This window comes from Prunus persica, chromosome G6 (assembly GCF_000346465.2).
Source record: "Prunus persica cultivar Lovell chromosome G6, Prunus_persica_NCBIv2, whole genome shotgun sequence".
Classification (NCBI taxonomy): domain Eukaryota; kingdom Viridiplantae; phylum Streptophyta; class Magnoliopsida; order Rosales; family Rosaceae; genus Prunus; species Prunus persica.
This window is the reverse complement of record NC_034014.1, coordinates 6,065,445-6,090,653: the sequence shown is the minus strand read 5'-3', so window position 1 is coordinate 6,090,653 and position 25,209 is coordinate 6,065,445. Positions and strand designations below refer to the sequence as shown.

General features: G+C 37.9%; 3 protein-coding genes across 4 annotated transcripts; 2 read left to right on the top strand and 1 right to left on the bottom strand.

The window, feature by feature from the left end:
• LOC18773558 (WUSCHEL-related homeobox 3) lies at positions 492-2,944 on the top strand. 2 transcript variants are annotated; one of them, XM_020566838.1, is made up of 3 exons: positions 492-607; positions 848-1,284; positions 2,152-2,944. In XM_020566838.1, exons 1-3 carry the CDS (start codon positions 565-567, stop codon positions 2,449-2,451), a joined length of 780 nt encoding a protein of 259 aa, XP_020422427.1. In that variant the 5' UTR covers positions 492-564; the 3' UTR covers positions 2,452-2,944. The 2 variants fall into 2 exon arrangements, with proteins under 2 accessions (XP_020422427.1, XP_007208702.2); XM_007208640.2 differs by having other exon boundaries at positions 492-1,284.
• LOC18773495 (putative respiratory burst oxidase homolog protein H) lies at positions 5,809-14,900 on the bottom strand. Its single transcript, XM_007208507.2, has 14 exons — positions 14,519-14,900; positions 14,244-14,409; positions 14,119-14,167; positions 13,920-14,033; positions 13,040-13,843; positions 12,844-12,939; positions 12,648-12,763; positions 12,470-12,572; positions 6,904-6,998; positions 6,654-6,816; positions 6,396-6,569; positions 6,175-6,303; positions 6,009-6,087; positions 5,809-5,918 (listed from the first exon to the last, which is right to left on the bottom strand). Exons 1-14 carry the CDS (start codon positions 14,898-14,900, stop codon positions 5,809-5,811), a joined length of 2,580 nt encoding a protein of 859 aa, XP_007208569.2.
• On the top strand, positions 17,199-19,473 carry LOC109949576. Its single transcript, XM_020565636.1, has 5 exons — positions 17,199-17,516; positions 17,664-18,203; positions 18,341-18,736; positions 18,794-18,883; positions 19,249-19,473. Exons 1-5 carry the CDS (start codon positions 17,199-17,201, stop codon positions 19,471-19,473), a joined length of 1,569 nt encoding a protein of 522 aa, XP_020421225.1.

The window sequence follows — 25,209 nt, the reverse complement described above, 5'->3', positions numbered from 1 at the left end:
TAGGGGAAAGTCATTTACTTGAGCTCTTTTTCCAAATTCTTTGATTCTTTTCAGAATTGGAAAATAATAAGAATATTCTTCCGAGCTGCATGCATGCATGCTCTTTACAAAAAAGCTGGTTATGACAAATGAGTCTCACTTTTATGAGCGATGTGATTAATAAATATGATATGTATAAATCGAGTCTCATTGAAGTTAAGAAAATCTTACGTTTATTATTTATGAGTTTGTATGCGTAACATTCAAATGAATCCTTTTAGAGTGTTTCCTAATTTCATAACAATTTTTTGGTTTGGGAACTCAAAAATTTCCGAAGAATTTGAGGAGAGTGTCCATCACCCACACCATTTGCAACTTAGCTGAATTAAATCTATAGTACTACTCCAGGCAATTAGCTTTCTCTGCTTCAAGAATCCAACATACATGGTGTGTCTTATCCATTCTGTAGACAAAGTAAATATTATATGTTGATATGATGACATAATCATTCAAGTACCCCTCTCTCCCCCTCTCTCTCAGTTGTGAGTGTGTGTGTTTCTGCGAGGACTGAAAACCTACACTTGAATGCCCCTCTCAGGGAAGCAGAGCATGACCACCCTTACTCCTGGTACGTCACACTATTCTCTTTTAACCTCTCTCTCTCTCTCTCTCTCAACCTCACCACTATTTATACCTCCCCTGCTTTCTCAACCCCTTCACTCTCTCCAGAACATCAACACCCTGCTCAAAATTTTCTATTTAAACCCACTGAACCCACCACCAACCAGCTGCTCCACCGCTTCAATCTCTCAAACATTAATATTATCAAAGAAATTAGGGAAACTAATTAGTAAAATGTCTCCTGCAGCAAATTCTTCATCAAGATGGTGCCCAACCCCAGAGCAACTGATGATCCTTGAGGAGATGTACAGGGCTGGCATCAGAACCCCCAATGCCTCTCAAATCCAACACATCACTGCCCAGCTCTCCCTCTATGGCAAGATTGAGGGCAAAAATGTATTTTACTGGTTCCAGAACCACAAGGCCAGGGACAGGCAGAAGCTCAGGAGGAAGCTTTGTAAGCAACTGCAGCAACAGCAACTTCTCTATAATCACCACCACAATTATCATAATTACCATAATAACCCTTATCATCATCATCATCATCACCAGCAGCAGCAGCAGCAGCAGCAGAGCCTTCTTGGGTACCTTGATCATCTCAGCCCTCCTGCTTCTTCTTCTGCTCTTCAACAACTTTCCAACTGTCATAACTACTCGTCAGCTGGCTTTCTTCCTCCTCCTCAGGTTAATTAATTATATATTATAAATAATATATCTCTCTCATTTATTATTTTTTCCTTTTTGATTTACACAGTGATGAGAAATGTTCTAGTTGGGGAAAGAGAGAGAATATTCTTCTTTCTTCCTTGTAATCATTTTACTTTATGCATGCATATATCATAGGTCTGTTTCTCCATTTGGGTTTTGAGTAATGTTTTAGCTTAATTCTTTCAAATATAGATATTTTGTCCTATATATAGGTCTCTTCCCCCTTCCAAAATTATTTCAAAGCACTCTACTTATCATAAATACATTACTAACACCACATTAGCATGACATAATATAGTGATTACTTTATGGAAGCCCTACAATACAAAGACCAGCACAAGTTGATTTTGCAGTAAGAGTGTCACACTAATAGAGAATAAAGAAATAAACATATATTTATTATAATATAAATATACTGTAATAGCACGTGATCAAATAATTACTTATAATTTCATTAATTACCTGGCCATGGAAGCAAATTTGTTTTATTAGTTTTGTTTTTTTAGTATAAGCAATAGTTTAAACTATATGAAAGAAGGTTCTCTAACACACTACTATGATTTTACGGGAGTTCGAACCTGATACTACTTTAGTTTGTAAACCAATGCCACTTTTTTCATTGGTCTAGAGACTCCATTGGCATTAATTAAATTTTTGTAAGAGCATTAAATTCATGAATGACAACTTAAGAGCAGGCCAACATGGATTAATTCCCCTCAGCCCACATACAAGTTCATGAAAAATACAGAAACTAAAGTTATCTTATTTTGCTGCTGATTTTTTTATTTTATTTTGTTTGAATGCTCTCTGTTTCGGCTTGAAACTCTGTTTCTGGTTTTGAAGGTGGGAGTTGAAGATGCCTTGATGAACCAGGCGTGGAAGATGGAGATCCCACAGAGGGTGGAGATGGAGAAGTCCGTGATGAGTATGTACGGCCGTGATTGGATGATGATGATGATGATGGAGGATGTGGGCCCACCCTCTCCATGTTGTAGTACTAGTACAAGAGCTACTACTACTAGACAACCCCTCAAGACCCTTCAACTCTTCCCCATCACTGCCACCAATCTCAAAGAAGAATCCTCCTCACCCTCCTCCTCCAATCCTCTCTCTCCTCCCACCACCCCCACACCAAATTACTAAAAACCCCAAGCCAAGCCACTTCTTCTGCTGCATGCATCTCTCTCTCTCTCTCTCTCTAGTGTGTGTGTCTTGGTTTCTGTTATGTGTTTTCTGGGCTCTTCTTCTTCTGCTCTGTGAAATGAAAGATCTCAATTGTCTAATGAGTAGTAGTAGGTTCTGGGTCCTATAGAGGGAGGGTGGGATGCCTTCAGTTTCAGCCTATCAGCCTATCAACTTAAATATATATTTAAAGGAATGCCCTTTTATTTATGTATATTTATACTTAACCTTTCAAACGAAAACCCCACTAGCTAGTACTATTATTACTATTCTCAATGCTAGAAGAAGTGTATGCATCGCATGCAGCCAGCATTGGCTTTGTCTCTTGTGTTTAAGCTTAAAGCTGACATATTGCACACCCAGACACAGACGCAGTACTTGAACTGTTGTATGAATGTATGTAGTCATGTACAAGTCAGCTTTTTAGTGTTTGGTATTTACTTGGTCTTTTGGACCTTTCGAAACATGTCAATGCAACGCAACACATTCTGAATGCTATTATGTTTAAATTTTTAAAGACTTTTTTATTTTTATAGTCTCTTTTTGTTTCGCCGTGAAAGGCAAACTGCATTAAGAAAATAATGATACAGTAAGGCAAACCGTGTAATATGTCAGGTTAGAACGTGCCTATTTGTGAAAAATCTTTTAATAATATATGTTTTTTATATAACAAAAAGCAATTGTCACTAAAACAACTGTCATCATCTAATCCTTAATTCAAACTCGGTTGATATTCTACTTTCAGGTGTTATAAACATTTGTAGTATGTAGTGGCGGATCCAGGAATTTTCATTCCAGGGATCAACGTGTAAGAGGTTAAAAAAAAATTCTATACAAATTAGACCCATCGAAATGAAACAATAATATTCTAATTTTATTTTTAAGTATTTTTATTTGAATCCAAATGGAGGGTACTTCCTTATTTACATTGTAAACTCAAGTAAATGGAGTAATATAAAATAAATGAAAGTAAAAGGACAAAATAATGGAAATAAGGTAATATGTACAACGTTGTCGTTTTGACATCAGAAAAACAAAAACAAAGGAAATGCTACGCGCAAGTAGCACGCGCCCCTAATTGCTGTGCTAGTGTGCTACGCCATCTGGAACATTTCATCAAGCAGTTTGTGGTTACAGGGGTCAACATTTTCACCTCTAATCGTTGAATCCGAGATTGCAGAGGTCAATTGACCCCTCTTGCCCCTATGTGGATCCACCCCTAGTAGTACTCATGTTAGAGTGTAAGAACTAGGCCTTCGGGTATATCACAAGGTTCCATTTTAAATCAAAATTCAAATAACATAAAGGATTTACATAATTTTAAATTTTTTAAATTTTAATTTAGAATTAAAAAAGATAATGGGTAGTTGTGTTCCATAAAAATAGGATTTATTATCTGATTTTTTTTTAATATGAAAAAGTGTGAATTTACCATATTATTCTCATTTAATTAATAATTTCAATTCTTAATGTTTGTATTAATCAAGGGCATTTTCTAGTATTTTGAATGTTTTACCATTCTTGTCTTTTGCTTTATATATATAGATAATAGACACCACATTCAAATAAATTTTTAGCTCTACAAGAGATACAATTATCAATATAATTAGTAAATATGGTACGTGTCTTCAAATATTTCACAATAATACTCTATGAAATGAATTCAATATATTGTATGGGTTAAGTATTATTCCCTTTATTTCCAAGATTAACCAGTCAAGCTTCCACAAAAACATCTCAACTCCATGAAAAATATGTTCAAGTACATCTCCTTTTAAAATCAAGTGGACCTTGAACCTTGTTAGAAGGGGGGGTGGGGCGCCTCACCTTTTTTTTTGGGGGGGGGTACTTAAGATCCAATCTTAATTGGTAGGTATTGGCCTTCACTGTTGTGGCGTATATATATTATCGAGTCTCATGCCTTGATGAAGCTCAGGCATAAGACAACCACCATATTAATTGTTTCTGGGTTTGGCAACTGTCCGAATTGTCCAGGTCTCTTGATGATCAGATTCATCCCAGTCTCACATTTAGTCACGGGGACTAGAAAGATTAGCAAGATCACCTAAAACAGAAGAAACAACATAACAAGGGAGGCCCCTCAAAGAACATACAACCGGGGTCCATAGAGTTGTTGAACTTCGCAAGCCTATCAGCAACCATATTTTCCTCCCTCTAAATGTGATTCAGCTCAATCTAATTTATCCGATCACCACTAGCACTGTGAGAGAGAAGTACTCTTAATAGGAATTTTTTATTTTATACAACCGATAGTTTAAACTTTAGGGCCGTTTGATAACCATTTTAATTTTAGTTTTTAGTTTTTAGTTTTCATTTTTTGTGCTATAGTATATAGGAGAATGAGATGGGAGGAGTAACAAAAGTGAAAATAATAATTTGAAAGTGAAAATTATTTCAAATAGATTTTAGTTTTTAGTTTTTATTTTTATTTTTATTACTCCTCCTTCCCATCATTCCCTCTCATCTTCCCTCTAAATCCCATCTACACTCTCATTCTCACTTCCATTCTCCCTCTTTTTCTTCTATACTCTAGCACACAAAATGAAAATGAAAATAGTTATCAAATAGACCCTTAATTTATGAGAAGAGAGATTTGAATTTGAATGTAAGAAGGTAAACTTCTCACCAACTGGCCTAATCCACGTTTGCTAATAGAAATCTAATTGAAAGAAAAAAGAAACTGCTAGTAACTAATGAAGGCCACGACAATCCTTGTTTGTTAGGTCACAATGTTCCAAACGACTGTGTCAGACAAGAAGACGACATACTAATACCATAATGAAGTTGAAACCAAGGGCGTGTTTGATGAAATGGACTAAACGACTCTACAAAATGATATATACCCTATGACCCCAAACGAGACAAAACAAACAGTGGCAAAAAGACACGTAATTAATTATATGTGATGGAAAGAATCTTTAATCTGAGTGGAAAGATACCTCCTTGTCAATTAAATAATCATTTGAGTACCTTCTATGATAAACCACGATGAAGACAAATGACAATGAGAAATTACATTTATGAAAATATGTTTTGTTGCTTGATTATTATTTAGAACCGTGTGATTAAATATAATCGTGTCCAAATGGGTTTGATTGATACTAACAAGGAAGATGGAATATTGAAACCACAATTTAAGTAGGAGGTAAAAAAATTTCTCAGTTTTTGTATATAATTAATGTATATAATTTTCCTTTTCTTCTAAATTTACAACGGTGAATTAACAAGAGGAGCATGTAAAGAAAAAGAAGAGTAGTATTTCTACAAAGATTGGTGCAATGTGGATATCAAGTTATTCTAGAAGTTCTCCTTGTAGAATTGGAAGCGGGTTGATGAATTTAGGCTAAATTCTAGGCAGAGCTGCCTTAGTGTTTTGGTAAGTGTTGGACTTCCACAGTAGAAGACACCTGCAACAAACAAGAGAAACATAACCATCTCTTATGCTTAAAATGTCCAAAACTTTGTAGCTTCAAAGACTTCAACAGAATTAGCCTTACCTATTCTAGAAGATTGATGTGTGGCAGCCAAGTCTGAAAACACCTTTCTCCAATTAGGCCTAGCAAAATGTGTTCTTATCTGCCACAGTTAAACTCAGAAATGAGATACAGAACTAGTGTGACTCCATTAACAATGCTTTGTGTGGTAATGTGGCCTAGTGAGTACCCGGCTTTCGGAGACAACATCAACTCCATTCTTAGCATGTTGTAGTTTCTGCACCATGGCGATAAGAGCAGACCGAGCGTCTCCTTCTTCGTACACGCTGGTCAAGTAGTTGTGCATTTCTATCATATGCTGCAGCAGATGTTAGTAAATGTGGTTCATGTTACAGAAAGAATGAGCAAGTGAGGTAAAGTTGAATATCTGACTTTAAGTTTGAAACTCACATTGTGGTCACACTCTGAAATGTCATCCATGACACCTTTAAACCATTCAAAGGAAGCTTGTTCCCTTGTTACCCAATAAAAATACGCTCTTTCTGGACTCTTTCTATGAGTCGCCCTTGGATGGCCCTTTAATTGGGGTTCCGTGGATTTTTCTGAATTGCTGTGTACTGAATCCTGCATGAATGAACTAATTTGAAGTGTTAGTTACCATTTACATCACATTTCCAACAAATTTAAGTCTTTTGGTTCTTGGCTCACAGGAGGAGAAGCAAATCTGTGGTTTATTTGGTTTATGATATCTTTTATAATGCTGATGAAGGGAGTTGCTCCAATTCCCAGACCTATGAGCAACAAGATGTCAAACTTCCTGTAGTTTTGAGCAGGGGCTCCATAAGGTCCCTTTATGAGGATCCTTGGATATCTGTCCAGAAAAGAAAAAAAAAAGGATTTACTGATATATGATGCTACAGTAAAACTGTGAAGCTGTTTTAGCTAAGATTCTGCTCACCCTGCTTGATCATGCTGAAAGTTTGAATTCGCTTTAGTTTCCATCCTAACAAGATTTCCCCTTCTAGTTTGTGTACTTTGAAGCTCACTGCAGGCCTGCAAATTTTTGATTAAATATGCAGAAGAGATAAAAGGAAAAGTGTGTTCAAGACAATGTAAAAGAAATGATTTATCAAGTAGCCTAAGAAAATAGACTGGTATGACTATTGTGGGAACCTAATTTTAAGCAAACCCTAGGTCGAATATTTCCTTCCATTGGGAATTATTTAATTTGGGGATTTTTGCCTTGATTAGAGATTTGATTCGCATTAAATCCCTAATTGATTTAAATCTCCTAAAATCAGAAAAATAATTCCTTTCCCAACAAGGATTATTTTTCTCCAAACCCTAACCCTACGAGGCTCTATAAAAGCATGGCCACACACAAAGGTTGAGGTAAGTCTAAAATCTCTACAGAAAATTCCTCTCAAACCCTAGCCACCTCATTTCTCTCTCTCTTTTACATAAGGCTCCGGCCGCTCGGTTTACACATTAAACACATCATGTACCATATTTTAGCTATCGTTTCTCTACGGATCGATTGAACTGACTTAGGCATCGGAGGGCCTTTGGCCAACACCCACCATGTGTGGTCCTCTTATTTGTTTTATTTTGCAGGGAGAAAGAGGCGGCGAAGAAGAAAGGGGAATCTTTCGAACCGAATATTCTCGTGGGGAAATTTGCTCCCACAAATTGGTGCTTTCATTGAGAGCACGCGATATACTCAAAGTGTGCTCCAAACCTATTTTTTCAATCCACCAAAGCCTTCCAAACAACCATGGTTGGAAGCAAACGCCTTAGGGGCAAAACCACCACGACGGCCCACTCCGGAACGGCCAAAGCCTCGCTGCCACCATGAGGTACAGCTGCTGCAAGCGATTTGCAGCAACCTCCCATCGCTGCCAGCACGTTCCAGCAGCTTCCCAGTGAGATCCAGCAACATCCCATGGCTGCCAGTGCATTCCAGCAGCTCCCCGGGCAATTTCAGCACCCTCCCATGGCTGCCAGCACATTCCAGCAGCTTCCCAGCGAGTTCCAGCAGCCTCCCATGGCTGCCAGCGTGTTCCAGCAGCTTCCCGGCGGGTTCCAGCAGCCCCTCGTGGCTGCCCATGCTGTCCAGCCACCTCCGGCAGCTACTCAACCTCTCCAAACAACTGTAATAGCAACCGGAATGCTGCAACAGTTGTGCCATGTGGCTGCTGAAATTGCAGCGCAGCCACGCAGCCCCGTAGCCTCCTCCGTCGTGCAACCGCAAGGCCTAGGTGCCAGTGCCGCCACCCATGATAGTGCCACCATTCGTGACCACCTCAATGCCATCTCGGGCCATTCCCTAGTCTTGGAGCAAATCCATTCACTCCCTCCTTTGCAACCACACTTGACGTATGCACCCATATACACATCTAATGGAACCCTAGCCCATCTGCCATTGGCCCCGATCCACACCTCTATTCCTGACCTGCGCAGTCAAGTGAGCCTTAACTCACGAGTTGATCAGCTTACACAAAGGGTTGACGACCAAAACAATTTAATTGGCCAACTCCTCAGGCAGATCAACTTGGGTGAAAACCTTGGAGCCCATGACAAGGAGAGAAGGATTCGCGAGCATACCGGCGAGCATTTTGTGGGATTCTAGACTAGTCAGTCAGAGACAAACTGGCATGGGAGAGAACGAGATCGAGCTGACAAGACGCAGACATCTGCAAGCCGTACTCTGAGCCAATCGACGATCTATTCAAGACTAGGCTCACAGGGGGCACGAGTCCGTGAACGATTGCGTGACGAACGCAATTACCGAAGTTCACTAACCCGCTCGAGAACCAACTTGCGACGACAACCCGTGGAGGAATCGTCGCAAGCTCAATCCATCAATCTGCCTCACGGGCAAGACAACCGAGGAGGTCAATTTCTTCAAGTCGATGAGGAAGTCAACTATCCCTACTTGAATCACGAGGGTCGCCAACGTAATTGGCAAGCCATGCACGCGGAGGATGTCGAGAAGCTCGTAAATGACCAACTTCGTAACTTAAAGATTGGTGGAAATTTTGAAGATGCTCTACGCAGGGATGTGGACCAAGCAAACTCTACGCCTTTCACTGCAGAGATCGAGCAAACTACTCATCCAAAGAGATTCTCAACGCCTTCATTCACGCATTTCAAAGGGGATTCCGATCCCGAGAGACATCTAAAGCACTTCAAAAGTATCATGATCTTCTACAAGGCTAACGATGCGCTGATGTGCAAGGTGTTTGCAATGACCTTGCTAGAAGCAGCCCAAGACTGGTTCCACACCTTGCCATCTGGGTCGATCATTAGCTTTAAGGAGCTAGCTTACGTCTTCACCAAAGAATATACTTTTTACATGACGATCAAAAAGAACCCTGACCACCTGTTCAACCTGCAAAAGAAGTACGATGAATCCCTCTGAGATTACATCAAGAGGTTTAAAGCAGAAAAGGGCGAACATCATTGGATGTGACGACCAAATTGTGTCATCTGCCTTCAAGAGGGGCTTGCCAATTGAGTGTGAGCTATATCGCGAGCTGACCATCTCTCCTTGCCAAACACTAGTAGAAGTCCTTGCGACAGCAGAGCGCTGTGCACTTTGGGACGATGATCGGACCGCCGCAAAAAAAGCTGCCAAGCAAGTCGATTATCCGGTTGAGCAGGCAAGCCAAAGAAACGACATGATAAAAGACAAGGATGGAGGCAAGCGCAGATTACAGCCTCAGAGAGGTGCTCTAGTAGCCGACAGCTATACCAAGTTCACTATCCCGATACACCAGATTTTAGCCCAAGTAAATAACATGCCTTGGTTGAAGATACCATCGTATTTGAAGGGGAACCCAGCCAAGAAAGATACCAGTAGATACTGCGAATTCCATGAAGGGCACGGTCATTACACAAATGACTACTTCGCTTGAAAAAAGCACCTCGAAGAACTGGTCGGAGACGGCCATTGCATGGAATTCATCGCAAAAGGGGGTATCCAGCAAATCAAAGATCGTGACGCAGCTGCCAACGAACCTCTACGAAAAAAGTCATACGGATCAACACGATTCTAGCCGACTTTAAGAGCTCAAGCTGACCACTGAGGAGCAAAAGAGAAAGATCATGCAAGCTACAAGTGCAGATCTACCAAGCTGTCACCTGCTACCCAGTTTTGGAAGACGATCCCGACATCATCTGTTAAGGGAAGAAAGTTCCAAGACAACGGAATGCCTATCACCTCCGGAGGTACTATCCACGAAGCTTCTCGTCTATTAGCTCGACTCCAAACAGGCGGCCAGGCCTCCCTCACCTCCATCGAAGACAAGTTACTTTTGATGTTACCACTGCAACTCATCTCTTTTGTTCAAGAAAGCAATGTAGTCACACATGCATTAATGCAAGTTCAAGCTTTTCTTTCCAATGGAATGTTTACAAATGCAATCGACATGTCTTCGGATATAGGCCAAACGGGCCACACTCATTGATACGTCTCCGGACGTAGGCCAAACGGACCAATCACATCGACACGTCTCCTGACGTAGGTCAAACGGGTCACTCACATCGACACGTTTCCTGACGTAGGTCAAACGGGCCACACTCATCGACACGTCTCCGAACATAGGCCAAACGGGTCATACTCATGACACGTCTCCGGATGTAGGTCAAACGGGCCGCTCTCATCGACATGTCTCCGGACATAGGCCAAACGTGCTGTGACCTAAAAAAAAAATCCTATGAGATATACAGAGCATACCTGGAGTCCCTTAAGAAGGACCCTGACACTTATAAATTTCCCGAGGGAGACACACAATGAAGATACTGGCTGGTTACTCAAGGAGTTCACATGTCAATACGCAAATTGAAGTTGAAAAAATAATTGAAATTTTCAAAGCAAGTTGACCAACTGGCCAAGTTCAACAATTATTCTACATAAGAAAGCAGACTACAAAAGCTGAAAAGAAATAAATGAGTCAACGATGCTGAATCAACTCCACGCTTGACTGCTCGTGACTCAACAACTGGATCGCGACACCTCCCAGTTCGATCTCCATCCATTGACTAGTGCAGATAACTTGAACTTCAGAGAGGAATGCCAACATTTCTTTACTTCTCGGCAAGCAGACCACTTCATGGAGCAAATCACGGTCTCCAAGTTTGTCTGTAGGAGACTCAAGTGAAACATCCCGAACATCGCGTATACCGTCAATCTTCTTGCTATCTGCACCAACAATATGTTTAAACCTTGCTGATGGCGGCGGAACAGCTCTTACTTGAGTCTTCTCAGCAAAATGGATCCTTGACTTTTTCCTTAAGGGAGTCGCATCTTTCACCAGCAAAGTCGTAGCTTTATTTCTTGAAGACTTGACATGTCAGCCATCCTTTTTTAAAAGGAGTCCGGCAGAACACTCCTCCTGCCCAACCAGCAGATCATCAGAGTCTAGACTATTCTGCTTCCATCTCTTAACATACTAGGCAGGGGGCAGACCACCAAAGGGCACCGCTACTCTAACCGTCTTCAGCCACCAGCTTGGTCCCATCTAGCTGGTCCTCGCCGCAAAAAAGAGAAGACGAAGAAAAAAAATATATACTTGCTCGACTTATCTTGGGATACACGACAACTCCTCTCTTTGACAAATAGTACAAATTCTCCAAGATCTCTCTAAAGCTAGAAAGTAAAGAAGTCAAGTTTGCGATGTGAAGAAGAGTGAAGAGAAGCCTTGCATTTATACAGGTTGGGCATCCTAGGTCAAGAAAGAATCACAAACCCATTCCGACTGGGAACCCAACTCCAAGAACAGTCAAAAGCCGACTCCAATTGGGAGCCCAAATCCAATAAGGAAGCCCAGTTACAGCTGGACAACCCAACAGTTAATTCACACCTCCTCCATGCCACCACGGGCCATGCAGAAGCTGGGGGGGCATTTGTGGGAACCTAATTTTAAGCAAACCCTAGGTCAAATATTTCCTTCCATCTGAGATTATTTGATTTGGGGATTCTTGCCTTGATTAGGGATTTGATTCGCATTAAATCCCTAATTGATTTAAATCTCCTAAAATCAGAAAAATAATTCCTTTCCCAACAAGGATTATTTTTCTCCAAACCCTAACCCTACGAGGCTCTATAAAAGCATGGCCACACACAAGGGTTGAGGTACGTCTAAAATCTCAATAGAAAATTCCTCTCAAACCCTAGCCACCTCCTTTCTCTCTCTCTCTCTCTTTTACATAAGGCTCCGGCCGCTCGGTTTACACATTAAACACATCCCGTACCCTATTTTAGCTATCGTTTCTCTACGGATCGATTGAACTAACTTAAGCATCGGAGGGCCTTTGGCCAACACCCCTCGGGTGTGGTCCTCTTATTTGTTCTATTTTGCAGGGAGAAAGAGGCGGCGAAGAAGAAAGGGGAATCTTTCGAACCGAATATTTTCGTGGGAAAATTTGCTCCCACAACTATGATATTAGAAACCATAAATTAGAACATAAGGTCTGATAAGTATTATGGTTTAGACACAATACTACTGATGTAAATATACCACCTTTTCAAATCTGTTTCTAAGCTCCGTCGTCCAGTCTCCCAAGCTTCGTATGTGGACACTCAAGTAGTCGTCTCCCGGGGCAGAAGTGATGGTGAAGGGATGCCTGTGTTGAGTGAAGTGTTTGAGTATAAAGATATTACAATTTCTGATCATGATCAGGAACTATATAATTTCTTACCATTCAAAACTTGATATATCAGGACACTTCACAAAGAGGTACATTCCACTTTTGTACCTGAATCCAGGAGGTTTGCTCATGTACAGAGCCAGAACATTTCCTGTATATATTACTGCCTGAAGTATGACAGGAACATGATGAATTTGATCAAGTTTTCGAGATATTTTAGTGAAAGATAAAAGTTTCTGGTACTGACCTTAATAACATAGACAGGGTGATTAATTTCGTTAATGAGTATAATAAGTCTCTCAGTTGTGTACAGTAATACTGGAGCCATGATATACATCCATGTCTGCAAAAAAAATATATAAAATATTTTACAATGATGTCACAGATGACAGGTCTATTTACAATTCTCTAGTTTATTGATCACAATCAAGTAGCATACATACCGTCTTCTTGCGCCAGTCATCCGTGAAAATTAGGAAGTAACCATGTATAACAAATAGCATATATACCATTGCCAGCAAATGATGTGCATACCAGAAGGAATTGAACCCTGACAAAAGGTGGAGCGGCCATGGTAACTTGACATTTTTTCTCATTGCGTTCGTTGCAAGCACAAAGGAAAAAGCCATAAGAATAACCATCACAATCCCGCTTATGCCTACAATACTGTTAACCAAGTCCATGTAAGTTGGCTGCCTATAAAAGAAATATTTCCCCGCAATGTCGAAGAATTGATCTTGTGGGTATGATATCAATCTTGGGAAGTCACAAGTTATGTGCAAGACTGCATGTATACTTGTCCCAATTGTTATTCCAAGTGCAATCAACTTATGGAAATTGATATTGTTATCAAAAGGGATTAAGTGGCTGAGAAATGTCGATCGCAGTTTGGTAAGAGTTCCCCTACAAACTGGAATGAGAACAAGAGCCATGTTGAACTTTAGAGTCTCAGCAGAACCCTTTGCAAAGCAGAGGCATTGACCCATGATTTTGTATAATCCCTTCTGCTGGTATTGCTTGTATTTCCAAGTAAAGAGGCCTATGTTTACTGCTAACCACAATGTGACAATCCATATTTTCTTCCAGTTTTCATGTAGATGTTCTGCCGTTGTAGATAGGAATTTGCTAACAGGAGTTCTGTATCTTCTGGGGATCATGGCTCTTGTGAGGGTTTGGGTTCTCTTGCCCAACTTTTGATTTTCTTCGGACACAACCATTTCCCTCAGTAGAGTTTCTAACTGCCACATCTGTGAAAATAGAATATAAGAAGATGATGAAGGTGAGAAGCAATAGCTAAAGCCATGAACAAGCTATTATCTTCACCTCTATATATCCAAGGTGGTCAGGGTCAAGCTCTTCCATGATCAAAGCTGCATATGACTCTGCTTGCTGCTTAAATTTCGCCAGCTTGTTCGCGGAGGCACTCAAAACTATAACCTTTTCCATAAGAAATTTTAGAAATCTGATTCACAAACATGGAAAACAAACGATAAAGAACATGTAACGGGGTCTCTGTGCTCACCTCTGTTACCTCTTCCTCTGAGAGCATCCCATCACCATTCTTGTCACACCTAACAAAATCATCAGCTTTGCTTATTCTAGTTTGTCTTGAAGCATGTGAGCTTAAGAAAGAGGAGTTTTCCTTACATGTCAAAGAATATCTGAAGCCTAGCTTCCATATCTTCATTTGTCATGTCTTCCCAAAACAACCTCAATTCTTCAAGAGTTATGCCATCTTCTGCACATATTTTTCTCCTCCTGGCCAAGGCATCATACAATTCGCTGGCAAAGTCTTTCGAATCTCCTCCCATTCCTACGAAACAAAAGCATCTAAAACCTCACATACATTGTGTTCCATGTTCCATTTCATAATACACAAAAAACAACTTACAAAGGGGTAAATAAGCAAAAGACTCAATTACCAATGCAGGCTCCAAATTTGTCCTTAGAGAGCCTACCATCACCTCCATATTGATTAAACCGCCTCTCAATCTGCTTCCATGCCTCCCCTTCTTTCCCCGTAGCAGTCCTATCGAGAAATCGCAGGCTCTTAATCCCTTCTTTCCCTCCTGGTTCCACCCTAAGTCCCATGCCACCATGGCTGCTTCCTTGAGCCCCACTTCTCTTCCTTACACTGCTGTTGTTCCTCTTCAATGTAGTCTCATTGGAACTTTTGCTTGCATTGCCTCCTGTGTCATTGCTATTTAAAGGCACATCGACCATGGGGTCAATATCAATTCTTTGAAGCATCCACTTGTTTGGGTCTTGCTGGTCATCATTTTCTGAGAGGTTCATTGCCAACATGAAATTATTACCTTCAAAGATTTACATGTCCCTTAAGATCTGAGTAAAGGGAAAGACAGAGAAAGAAGGCGCTGGTGGGTTGTGGGGAGAAGACACAGCTGAAAGGGTCAAATGGGTGTTGCAAGGAGGGAAGAGTAATTGAAGGTTCAGTTCGTTTTGTTAGCTCTTTGTCTAATAATAGGAAGTCAATATCAATTAGTAATTGAAGGTTCAGTTCGTTATATTCAGGCAAATTAAAATTTTCTCACAATTTTCATAAATTGGTGTCATTGTTTGTAAAATTGCGATAGTGAATTACATATTAATATGTAAAGAGTCAAGCCGGGTGGCTATACTTGTGAAATATATTTGCATATTTTTACAGTATAGCCGGGCGGCTATACTGCACAAAATGGTTTTTACTTGTTGTCTTTTTTAATTACTTTAATTTGTAATTATGTTTTAATTATTATTTATTGAGTGAATAATTAGTATTTAAATATTCTACTAATTTTATAAATTACTTAATAAATAGTAATTAATTATTTTAAATGATTTTGTGTACTTTAGTTTTTATTTTTTTATACAAAATTAGTTTGTTTAGTTTAATATTTGCACTTAAGTAATATCTTAGCCTTATTTAACTATATTAGTTATCCTTTATTTAATTAATTATTAGTTTTTAAGTAATTTAATTAATTTCATAAAGAACTTAATAAATTATAATTTATTATATTTACATATCTTAAAGATACCTTATAATTCTTTTGCCTATTTTAATTCAGGCATATTAAAATTCTATCACAATCTTTCATAAATTGGTGTTATTGTTTGTAAAATTGTGATAGTGAATTACATATTAATATTTAAAGAGTATAGCAGGGCAGCTATATGCGTGAAATATATTTGCATATTTTAAATGTATAGCCATGCGTCTATATTGTTAACATATATTAATATTTAACCCGTATAGCCACGCGGTTACACGGTTTAAATATACGAATATTTTAAACATAATGGCGTGAGGCTATACCCTCAAAATATATTTGAATATTTAAAAGTATAGCCGCGTGGCTATACTGCACAAAATGGTTTTTACTTATTTCCTTTTTTAATTACTTTAAATTTGTACTTATGTTTTAATTATTATTTAAATATTGTACTAAATTCATAATTTACTCATTAAATAGTAATTCATTATTTTAAATGATTTTGTTTATTTTTATTTTTTATACAAAATTAGTTTTTTTAGTTTAATATTTGAACTTAAGTAATATCTTAGCCTTATTTAATTATATTAATTATCAATTATTTAATGAATAATTAGTTTTTAAGTATTTTAATTAATTTCATAAATTACTTAATAAATTATAATTTATTATATTTACTTAATAAATTATAATTTATTATAAGGTTACTTGGACTCTTCACTTCATCTTGTTGCTTATACATGTGTCAATAAGACATGACACAAGTAAGTGGTAAGGAGCACTAGGAATTGCAGATGCATAGAAGACCTTCGGAGAAAGACAACCCTGATATACTTGGGCATCAACCCTCGCCTGACTCCCATAGCTAAGTTCATGTAACATATGTGATTGCACGAACTCCTTAGGAAATGAGCTCTATTTGCATAGTTAGTTGATGAACTACTTTTTATGTATATGAGAAGCATAAAATTCGCATCAGAAATCCGATGACAGATGATTTTTACTTCTAAAGTCCTAATAAAGTTTTTTGTTTTTCATGATAGGCACAATAGATTGACATGGTATTTGCTGATTATTGAGCTTGTTTGATGCATTTTAAAGATTACTGAATATATCTTATCATTTATCTTGCTGATGTTTCCCATGGGGTATGCAATGGTGAATTTTGCAAACAATAAATCAGTGTTTTTTCATCACCCCAAATATTGCATAGAGCGACCTTATTGTTTAGATCACTTTCACCTTTATCTTATATGATTCAAATGCTTTGTTGTTTGTAACTGAAGATACATTAGATAATGAAGAAAGATGTCCTTGTTGGCGTGACTTGTGGATATTGACTTACTTTCCTTACACACCAAGAATTCCTATTATAATTGTAATTGATTTACTTTAATTCCTGATTTCCTACTGTAAATGGATTTAGGAATTTATTATTTACTTGCCCATTCAGGTTTTGTTGTATTATAAATATGACCTTCTACAAGGAGAAGAATACACAGAAAATTCCCACAAACAAATATTCTCTCATAGTTTTCATATTTTAGCATGGTATCAGAGCGGCGATCTTGGGATTGCTGACTCTAGTTTCTAAACCCTAGCCGCTACCATGGGGGAGGATGACTCTTCTAATCCTCATGGCGGTAGCACCACTGCTTCCTCCTTTCCTTCTCAACCAACCATAGCCGAGTTGAGTGCCCAGGTGGCTCAACTAATGCAGATGCAGACTCAGACCTCGAAATTGATCCTAAATCAGGATCCTACCAAGACGACCCCGACCTCGACTCAGACGACGACCCCGACCTCGAATCAGACGACGACCTTGAACCCGAATCAGACAACGATTCCGACGACAATTACCTATGAAGCTTCCGCTGCACAGATTGGCATAAAGTTAGATGGCACCAACTATGCCCTATGGTCCCAAGTTGTAGAATTGTATATCTTCGGCAAAGACAAATTGGGATATATTAATGGCGATCTTCCGCAACCTCCTTCGACCGCTCCAACGTTTCCTGGCTGGCGCACCGAGAACTCTATTGTGAAGGGATGACTCATCAATTCTCTGGAGCAGAGCTTGATTGGCAATTTCATTCGATTTTCAACGGCAAAAGCAGTGTGGGATGCAGTTGCCACAACTTACTATGATGGCACTGACACTTCTCAGGTTTATGATCTGAAACGACGAGTCTCTCGTATGCGACAAGCTGGTGGCTCCATTGAAACCTATTACAATACTCTCCAAAGCTTATGGAGAGAAATTGATTTTCGTCGTCCAAATATGATGGAGTATGAAAGTGATATCAAGCGCTATAATGATATTCTGCAGGAAGATCGAGTTTACATATTTTTGGATGGCCTTGATGATCGTCTTGATAAGGCCCGAAGTGATGTTCTTCACATGACTCCATTCCCTACTGTTGACCAAGCTTATGCCTATGTTCGCCGTGAAGATGTTCGACAAGCAGTGATGATGGGTTCATCCGATCGAGCCACTGGTGCTGGCTTAGCGGCCAAGAATGCGCCTCGATCAGGTCCCCCTACTCGTGCCGGACAGCCCCATAATTCCTCTACTGCAGCCCACCTCAGATCCAGTCATATGCTACTGCTGCTGGTGCGCCACTTCCTAAAACCATCCCACCTTCCCGTCCCAAGGCTTCGACTGATGGAAGTGGTTGCACGCACTGTGGCAACCTCAAACATACCCGTGACACCTGTTTTAAGCTAAATGGTTATCTTGATTGGTGGGAGGACCTCCGCGCTCGCAAGCTCAGAGAAACTGCTAGTAATTCTGGCCATGCTGCTCTTGTCTCTACCGAACCCCCATTAGCCTTGTTCCCGCAGGTAGATCCTCCTGATAGTCCTGCGCTTCCGGATGTCTCAGGTAACTGTGGTTATGCATTTCATACTTCTGCTATACGAGATACTATTGGTTGGATAATTGATTATGGCGCCACTGATCATATGACCTTTGATCCGAATGATTTTTTGCACACCACTACACCCCGCCGCACAAGTATTGCCAATGCAAATGGAGTTACCTGTCCTGTGACAGGGGCCGGCACTGTTGCCCTTTCACCTTCTCTGTCCCTTTCTAATACTCTACTCGTTCCATCTTTGTCCAATAAATTAATGTCTGTGAGTCAGGCAACTGAACAACTAAATTGTTGTGCACTAATTTATCCCAATTTTTGTTTATTACAGGATATTCTCACCAAGTTGATCATTGGGCGTGGTACTAAAAGAGGGGGGCTGTACTATGTGGATGACTTCAGTATGGGACGTGCCAATAGTGTGAAGCATCCGTCTGATGACAAGCACCGACAAATTTGGCTCTGGCATCGACGTTTGGGGCATCCATCTTTTGGTTATATGAGACACTTATTGCATTGTTTTCTGTATTTAAGGACTCAGATTTTAAATGTGACACTTGCATTCTAGCCAAGAGTCATAAAGCATCCTATCCTTTAAGTATGAATAAAAGTACTATTCCTTTTGCTTTAATTCATTCTGATGTTTGGGGACCCTCACCTATTTCTACTCATTATGGTATTCGTTGGTTTGTCACATTCATAGATGATTGTACACAGATGACATGGCTTTATTTGATGAAAAATAAGAATGAAGTGTTTTCCGTGTTCCAATCCTTTCACAAACAGATGGAAACACAGTTCAATGCTCGAATACAGATTCTTCGCTCTGACAACGGTGGAGAATTTGTTAATCATGATTTTCAGACTTACTTCCAGACACATGGCATTATTCATGAGATAACTTGCCCCCAGACACCACAACAAAATGGTGTTGCCGAACGAAAGAATCGTTATCTCCTTGAAACAGCCCGTGCTTTTCTCATTGGTGGCCATGTTCCTCGTCATCACTAGGATGATGCTGTCGTCACTGCTGTCCACCTTATCAACCGCATGCCATCTGGGGTCTTGAACTTCAAAACTCCATTACAAGTGCTCGCGCAACACGGGCCTCTGCCCTCTGTTTTGGTGCTTACCCCTCACATTTTTGGCTGTGTGGCCTTCGTTCATCACCACAAAAATCAACGAAGCAAACTTGATCCACGTGCGCTTCGTTGTGTTTTTTTGGGTTATGCCACTCATCAGAAAGGCTACCGATGTTATCACCCTCCTACCTGGCGAACCTATGTCACTTTGGATGTCACCTTTCTAGAATCAGATATGTTCTTCTATGACCCAGCATCCAATTCTACTCTTCCGGGGGAGATACCGAGTGAAGAGCTCAATTGGAGCAGCTTGGAACGTGAGGATATTCATCTATGCACGAAGATTGCTCTCGGCCAAGAAACAATAACAATCGATCGTCCCGAGTCTGGCACGTGCGAATGCTCTCTGCCAAACAATGATCGATCGCCTAACCCTTGCGAAGATGTTTTTGATTCGAGTCATACTCTTACAGACAATTCAGAACAACAAGATGAAGACCCCCCCTCTCATTCAACAGTACCAACGAACCAATCTCTTGAGAATATCTTTGAGGTAAATACTCCTACTAGACTTGTGCATTTAGAGGATAAAACTATTGGATATCAATTACCTTTCAGGCAAAATCGTGGGAAGCCACCAAACCGTTATTCACCTGATATTGGCAAGACATCCAAGTATCCAATTGCAAATCATGTATCCATTGAGAAGCTGTCTGAACCACTCAAGGCTTTTGTGCATCAGTTGTCTGCTATCCATATTCCAACCAAGGTCTCTGAAGCATTGAAAGATCCTAAGTGGGTTCAAGCTATAAAAGAGGAGATGAAAGCTCTTGAGAAAAATAAGACTTGGACATTGGAGACTATACCACGAGGAAAAAAGACTATCGGATGTAGATGAGTGTTTACTATAAAACATAATGCAGATGGATCTATCGAGCGATACAAGGCAAGACTTGTGGCAAAAGGGTACACACAGACCTATGGTATAGACTATGAAGAAACTTTTGCACCAGTTGCAAAGTTAAACACCGTCAGAGTCTTATTGTCCCTTGCAGCTAGGCTACTACACCAGTTTGATGTAAAGAATGCTTTTCTACATGGCGAACTCACGGAGGACGTGTACATGGACATTCCTCCTGGATATAATACCACTCAGAGTGGAACAGTTTGCAGGTTACGAAAAGCATTGTATGGATTGAAACAGTCAATAAATAAATAAAAGAAAGAAGGACCCTCCAAGTTGCATTAGCTTGTACTTTATAGATATTAATTTGCTAGTTTAAACATATCCATATTTTTAAACTTTATACTTTTGAAAAAAAAAAAATAACACATGAACACTTCTCCCGACGAAATTTCGTCGGCCAAGATCTATGCCGACAAAATTTGCCGGATTAGGTTTCCCCCGACGAAAATATCTTTGCCGACGCAATTTCGTCGGGAAAGGTCTTAATTTTAAAAAATAAGTATAAACTTAGGATGTTTAGGTTAATTAATTTATAAAAATTTTATTTTTAGTAACTACATAATATATTTGGAGATTTAATTAGTTGAATTAGCAATTATATTTTAATTAGTTTATTTATTTAATGACTGATTATGATTAAATATTTTAATTAACTTCATGAATTATATTACTTAATGAATAGTAATTCAATTTTCTCTTCTTCTTTTTCTCCTTTACTAATCAAAGTAATTAAAAAAGTGAAATACATACCATGCTACTTAAAGGGTGTAGCCTACCTTTTCATTAAAAAAAAAAAAATTAAAAAAAAAAAAACTGAGTATAGCCGTGCGGCTATACTATTTTTTATATAAAAAGGCGCCACGTGTCGACTTTTTAAAAAAACACCGAGTATAGCCGTGCGGCTGTACTATTTTTTGGTCTTAAAAAAGGAGCCTCCAGCGATTAGTCGCCACGTGTCCCCAAAAAGTATAGCCGCCCGGCTAGACTATTTTTAAAAAAGAAAAATATAGTACAGCCGCACGGCTATACTATGTAAATATAGTATTTAATAAATAAATAAAAGAAAGAAGGACCCTCCAAGTTGCATTAGCTTGTACTTTATAGATATTAATTTGCTAGTTTAAACATATCCATATTTTTAAACTTTATACTTTTGGAAAAAAAAAAAAAAAAACACATGAACACTTCTCCCGACGAAATTTCGTCGGCAAAGATCTATGCCGACAAAATTTGCCGGATTAGGTTTCCCCCGACGAAAATATCTTTGCCGACGGAAGTTCGTCGGGAAAGGTCTTAATTTTAAAAAATAAGTATAAACTTAGGATGTTTAGGTTAATTAATTTATAAAAATTTTATTTTTAGTAACTACATAATATATTTGGAGATTTAATTAGTTGAATTAGCAATTATATTTTAATTAGTTTATTTATTTAATGACTGATTATGATTAAATATTTTAATTAACTTCATGAATTATATTACTTAATGAATAGTAATTCAATTTTCACTTCTTCTTTTTCTCCTTTACTAATCAAAGTAATTAAAAAAGTGAAATACATACCATGCTACTTAAAGGGTGTAGCCTACCTTTTCATTAAAAAAATTAAAAAAAAATTAAAAAATTAAAAAAAATTTATAAAAAAAAAAAACTGAGTATAGCCGTGCGGCTATACTATTTTTAATATAAAAAGGTGCCACGTGTCGACTTTTTAAAAAACACCGAGTATAGCCGTGCGGCTGTACTATTTTTTGGTCTTAAAAAAGGAGCCTCCAGCGATTAGGCGCCACGTGTCCCCAAAAAGTATAGCCGCCCGGCTAGACTTTTTCAAAAAGAAAAATATAGTACAGCCGCACGGCTATACTATTTAAATATAGTATTTAATAAATAAATAAAAGAAAGAAGGACCCTCCAAGTTGCATTAGCTTGTACTTTATAGATATTAATTTGCTAGTTTAAACATATCCATATTTTTAAACTTTATACTTTTGAAAAAAAAAAAAAAAACACATGAACACTTCTCCCGACGAAATTTCGTCGGCAAAGATCTAGGCCGACAAAATTTGCCGGATTAGGTTTCCCCGACGAAAATATCTTTGCCGACGAAATGTCGTCGGGAACGGTCTTAATTTTAAAAAATAAGTATAAACTTAGGATGTTTAGGTTAATTAATTTATAAAAATTTTATTTTTAGTAACTACATAATATATTTGGAGATTTAATTAGTTGAATTAGCAATTATATTTTAATTAGTTTATTTATTTAATGACTGATTATGATTAAATATTTTAATTAACTTCATGAATTATATTACTTAATGAATAGTAATTCAATTTTCTCTTCTTCTTTTTCTCCTTTACTAATCAAAGTAATTAAAAAAGTGAAATACATACCATGCTACTTAAAGGGTGTAGCCTACCTTTTCATTAAAAAAATAAAAAAAAATTTAAAAATTTAAAAAATTTAAAAAAAAAAACTGAGTATAGCCGTGCGGCTATACTATTTTTAATATTAAAAGGCGCCACGTGTCGACTTTTTAAAAACACCGAGTATAGCCGTGCGGCTGTACTATTTTTTGGTCTTAAAAAAGGAGCCTCCAGCGATTAGGCGCCACGTGTCCCCAAAAAGTATAGCCGCCCGGCTAGACTATTTTTCAAAAAGAAAAATATAGTACAGCCGCACGGCTATACTATGTAAATATAGTATTTAATAAATAAATAAAAGAAAGAAGGACCCTCCAAGTTGCATTAGCTTGTACTTTATAGATATTAATTTGGTAGTTTAAACATATCCATATTTTTAAACTTTATACTTTTGAAAAAAAAAAAAAAACACATGAACACTTCTCCCGACGAAATTTCGTCGGCAAAGATCTACGCCGACAAAATTTGCCGGATTAGGTTTCGCCCGACGAAAATATCTCTGCCGACGAAATTTCGTCGGGAAAGGTCTTAATTTTAAAAAATAAGTATAAACTTAGGATGTTTAGGTTAATTAATTTATAAAAATTTTATTTTTAGTAACTACATAATATATTTGGAGATTTAATTAGTTGAATTAGCAATTATATTTTAATTAGTTTATTTATTTAATGACTGATTATGATTAAATATTTTAATTAACTTCATGAATTATATTACTTAATGAATAGTAATTCAATTTTCTCTTCTTCTTTTTCTCCTTTACTAATCAAAGTAATTAAAAAAGTGAAATACATACCATGCTACTTAAAGGGTGTAGCCTACCTTTTCATTAAAAAAAAAAAAAATTAAAAAAATTAAAAAAATTAAAAAAAGAAAAAAAAGAAAATGAGTATAGCCGTGCGGCTATACTATTTTTAATATAAAATGGCGCCACGTGTCGACTTTTTAAAAAACACCGAGTATAGCCGTGCGGCTGTACTATTTTTTGGTCTTAAAAAAGGAGCCTCCAGCGATTAGGCGCCACGTGTCCCCAAAAAGTATAGCCGCCCGGCTAGACTATTTTTCAAAAAGAAAAATATAGTACAGCCGCACGGCTATACTATGTAAATATAGTATTTAATAAATAAATAAAAGAAAGAAGGACCCTCCAAGTTGCATTAGCTTGTACTTTATAGATATTAATTTGCTAGTTTAAACATATCCATATTTTTAAACTTTATACTTTTCCAAAAAAAAAAAAAAACACATGAACACTTCTCCCGACGAAATTTCGTCGGCAAAGATCTATGCCGACAAAATTTGCCGGATTAGGTTTCCCCCGACGAAAATATCTTTGCCGACGAAATTTCGTCGGGAAAGGTCTTAATTTTAAAAAATAAGTATAAACTTAGGATGTTTAGGTTAATTAATTTATAAAAATTTTATTTTTAGTAACTACATAATATATTTGGAGATTTAATTAGTTGAATTAGCAATTATATTTTAATTAGTTTATTTATTTTATGACTGATTATGATTAAATATTTTAATTAACTTCATGAATTATATTACTTAATGAATAGTAATTCAATTTTCTCTTCTTCTTTTTCTCCTTTACTAATCAAAGTAATTAAAAAAGTGAAATACATACCATGCTACTTAAAGGGTGTAGCCTACCTTTTCATTAAAAAAAAAAAAAATTTAAAAAATTAAAAAAATTTAAAAAAAAAAAAAATTGAGTATAGCCGTGCGGCTATACTATTTTTAATACAAAAAGGCGCCACGTGTCGACTTTTTAAAAAACACCGAGTATAGCCGTGCGGCTGTTCTATTTTTTGGTCTTAAAAAAGGAGCCTCCAGCGATAAGGCGCCACGTGTCCCCAAAAAGTATAGCCGCCCGGCTAGACTATTTTTCAAAAAGAAAAATATAGTACAGCCGCACGGCTATACTATGTAAATATAGTATTTAATAAATAAATAAAAGAAAGAAGGACCCTCCAAGTTGCATTAGCTTGTACTTTATAGATATTAATTTGGTAGTTTAAACATATCCATATTTTTAAACTTTATACTTTTCAAAAAAAAAAAAAAAACACATGAACACTTCTCCCGACGAAATTTCGTCGGCAAAGATCTATGCCGACAAAATTTGCCGGATTAGGTTTCCCCCGACGAAAATATCTCTGCCGACGAAATTTCGTCGGGAAAGGTCTTAATTTTAAAAAATAAGTATAAACTTAGGATGTTTAGGTTAATTAATTTATAAAAATTTTATTTTTAGTAACTACATAATATATT